Source organism: Aplysia californica, unplaced genomic scaffold (assembly GCF_000002075.1).
Source record: "Aplysia californica isolate F4 #8 unplaced genomic scaffold, AplCal3.0 scaffold00201, whole genome shotgun sequence".
In the NCBI taxonomy this organism is placed as follows: domain Eukaryota; kingdom Metazoa; phylum Mollusca; class Gastropoda; order Aplysiida; family Aplysiidae; genus Aplysia; species Aplysia californica.
Window position 1 is genome coordinate 403990 of NW_004797471.1, and position 2500 is coordinate 406489.

The window sequence follows — 2500 nt, forward strand, 5'->3', positions numbered from 1 at the left end:
AATAATAAAGAAGAAGAAGAAGAGGATGAAGAATACCATGTACTGATGAGTGTCTTTAAGAAGAAGAGAACAGCTTTATAGACTTGTCTTTTGTTTGGTAAAGGGGATAAAGTAAAAGAATGAGAGGTAAACAACTTCTAATAAATAATTTTTTTTTAAAAACGCCACTGCTCGAGTGGATTTCCCTTTCCTATAGTGGTTTGCTTACATACCTAAAATTAAACTGGTTAACTGGTTTAACCTCTGTATATGACTTCGCATGTGACCTTCAAGTGCTGTAGTTTTTTTTTAGAGGAATTTTCCACAAACAGATCACTTGTGGTCTGTTAGACCAGTGTCGATGTCAGGATTTGACTGTCCTGATTATTTGGTTGCCTCTACTTTACAGACTTGGTTTTTCTCAAAAGCCTTGCTGCCACATGTCAACGGTCACGGAATTAACTTATTGGTTCATTTGAACCCAGCCCTCTGAAGCCTTCTATGACCCCCCCCCTTCCCCCGGAAAGAAGACATTGTCTCATGTGTGGGCACTGTCAACGTAACAAAATCATGTAACGGTTTATGCAAACAGCTAGGAAATTGGCTGCAACTAACATAATTTCTAAGGCTTGACAAAAGTGGTTTGACGCTTACAATGGTAGCCGAAAAATCATTATCACAGTCATGGTATTAATCATAACAAGAGGTTCTGGTGGTCGAATGGTCTGTGTGTTTTGACTCAGAATAATATCAAGTGCTTTATGTCAGTGTCACAGTGTTAATGTGGGTCGTCACACTGTTGTCTCCTTGGGAAAGGCGCAATAATAACCTTTGCTCAAAAACAGGGTACTGCACCGTGGCGATCACCAATGGCTAGTTAACTGTTTGATGATGTATTTATTGTGCACTTTATAATCAAAGTAAGTGGAGTAATTAGAGGACGGGCAAGCAAGATATAGTTTAATATACAGCATTTCATAAAGATAGGACATCTGACCAGTGTAATGGCAGTAGACAAAAGAAAAAAGATAATCTTAGTAAAAAGACAGAGCACTACAAAGTACTGACTAGTAATGGCATGTTTGTTCAATCGTTTTTACTTGCATTCCAACGCGGTGGAATCAGGAGCTCGTCAGTTTTAGGGCAGGTGGGGTTACGGGTATAATCTTAAAGCTTGTTCATTTGCCATGGTTTCGATGAAAAAAAATACCGAGATATTCGCCGTTGAGTGAGGCGGGTGACGCCTGGTTTCCGTGGTAAAATACAAGAAAACAATGGCGGCCTGTAGCTTGAGAGGCTTTCGAAACTGGGATTTAAATTTTTGAAGCCTTTAATCGATGATTTTTAGTAAAACCCACGCATAAATGTATTATTGACGTAAAAGGTGTTGAGAAAAAAAAATACTGGTGATACTGGTGTAAGCACTGAATTCTCGGAAATATGCACTGCATGAGTGCTGTACTAGCGTGGGTAGCAATACAAGTGATATTCATTAAAGTAGTATGATTGCAATTTTGTTACCTTATTTTGCTTTTTAAGGAGGGGGGGGGGGTACACCTCGAAAGTCCTGATTCAGATCAAAACTATGGCATTTTTAGCTTCTTCAGCCTCTCTTACAACTATTTCATCGCATAAGAACCCCGTTAAGCCTTATTTCTTCCCATACTGGACATGTTTGACACCACCATTGTCTCAGAAAGTCAATCTTTTATTTGTCTTTATCGCCCGTTTTCTCGAAACGTGTTTTTCCAATACACTTAAAAAAAATAACTGTACCACTTTTCATTCAATCTTTATGAAATTTTCACAGAATGAAGAAAAGATGTAATACTAAAAATTAGTGTCATGAATTTTTGATACAGGGAATATTTTTTTGTTGGTGGTGTTTGGAGTGTGGATTTTCACGGATTTTTTTGCAAATGTGAATACTGCCTCAGGAAAAAAAAATCATTAAAAATTTTCAAGAACGTTTAGGAAAAAATCATCACACAGATTTGTAGATTCCTTGTTTGCCAAGATGCATGCCTGCAACAACAAAAAAAAACCCACAAAAAAAACCCAAACAATTTTTTTCCATGAAAAATAAGTGCGGTATTACTTACGTAAGACATATTAACAAAATTCAATATGGCCGCTGTATCCTTGGAAACGGAACTTTTTTTCTCATCTCAAATTTGATTGCGGATTTTAAGACTCCTTACTATGCTTGTTATATGCGTGAAATTTGGTAACATCTGATAAACTAATAAGCGAGATAGCCTTCAGCTGGAGCCCCATCCCCCTCCCCACCTCATAAACTGCTCATAAAACACACAAGCAGATAATTAGAGAACGACAACTGAACGCTAATGGCCGATATTTATAGTAACAGCCATCTTGTTTGACGTCATTGGGGGATTCCCACATTGCTGTCATTCATGGTGGCAACACGACCGCACGACGGTAGCTTCCTCTCACTCACTAGATCTAGATCTATAGTGCGGTCAAAAGTTCGTGGTGCAACTTATCCTCAAATATCTCT

At 38.2% G+C, this 2500-nt stretch overlaps 1 protein-coding gene across 1 annotated transcript in view; it reads right to left on the reverse strand.

Annotated features, from left to right (window-relative positions):
• The window catches only part of LOC101847424, a 33336-nt gene that overhangs the window by 23715 nt on the left and 7121 nt on the right, over positions 1-2500 (reverse strand). The window contains exon 5 of the mRNA XM_035969953.1: positions 1970-2004. Within this exon, the coding sequence (XP_035825846.1) occupies positions 1970-2004 (35 nt within the window). The remainder of the gene's footprint in view (positions 1-1969; positions 2005-2500) is intronic.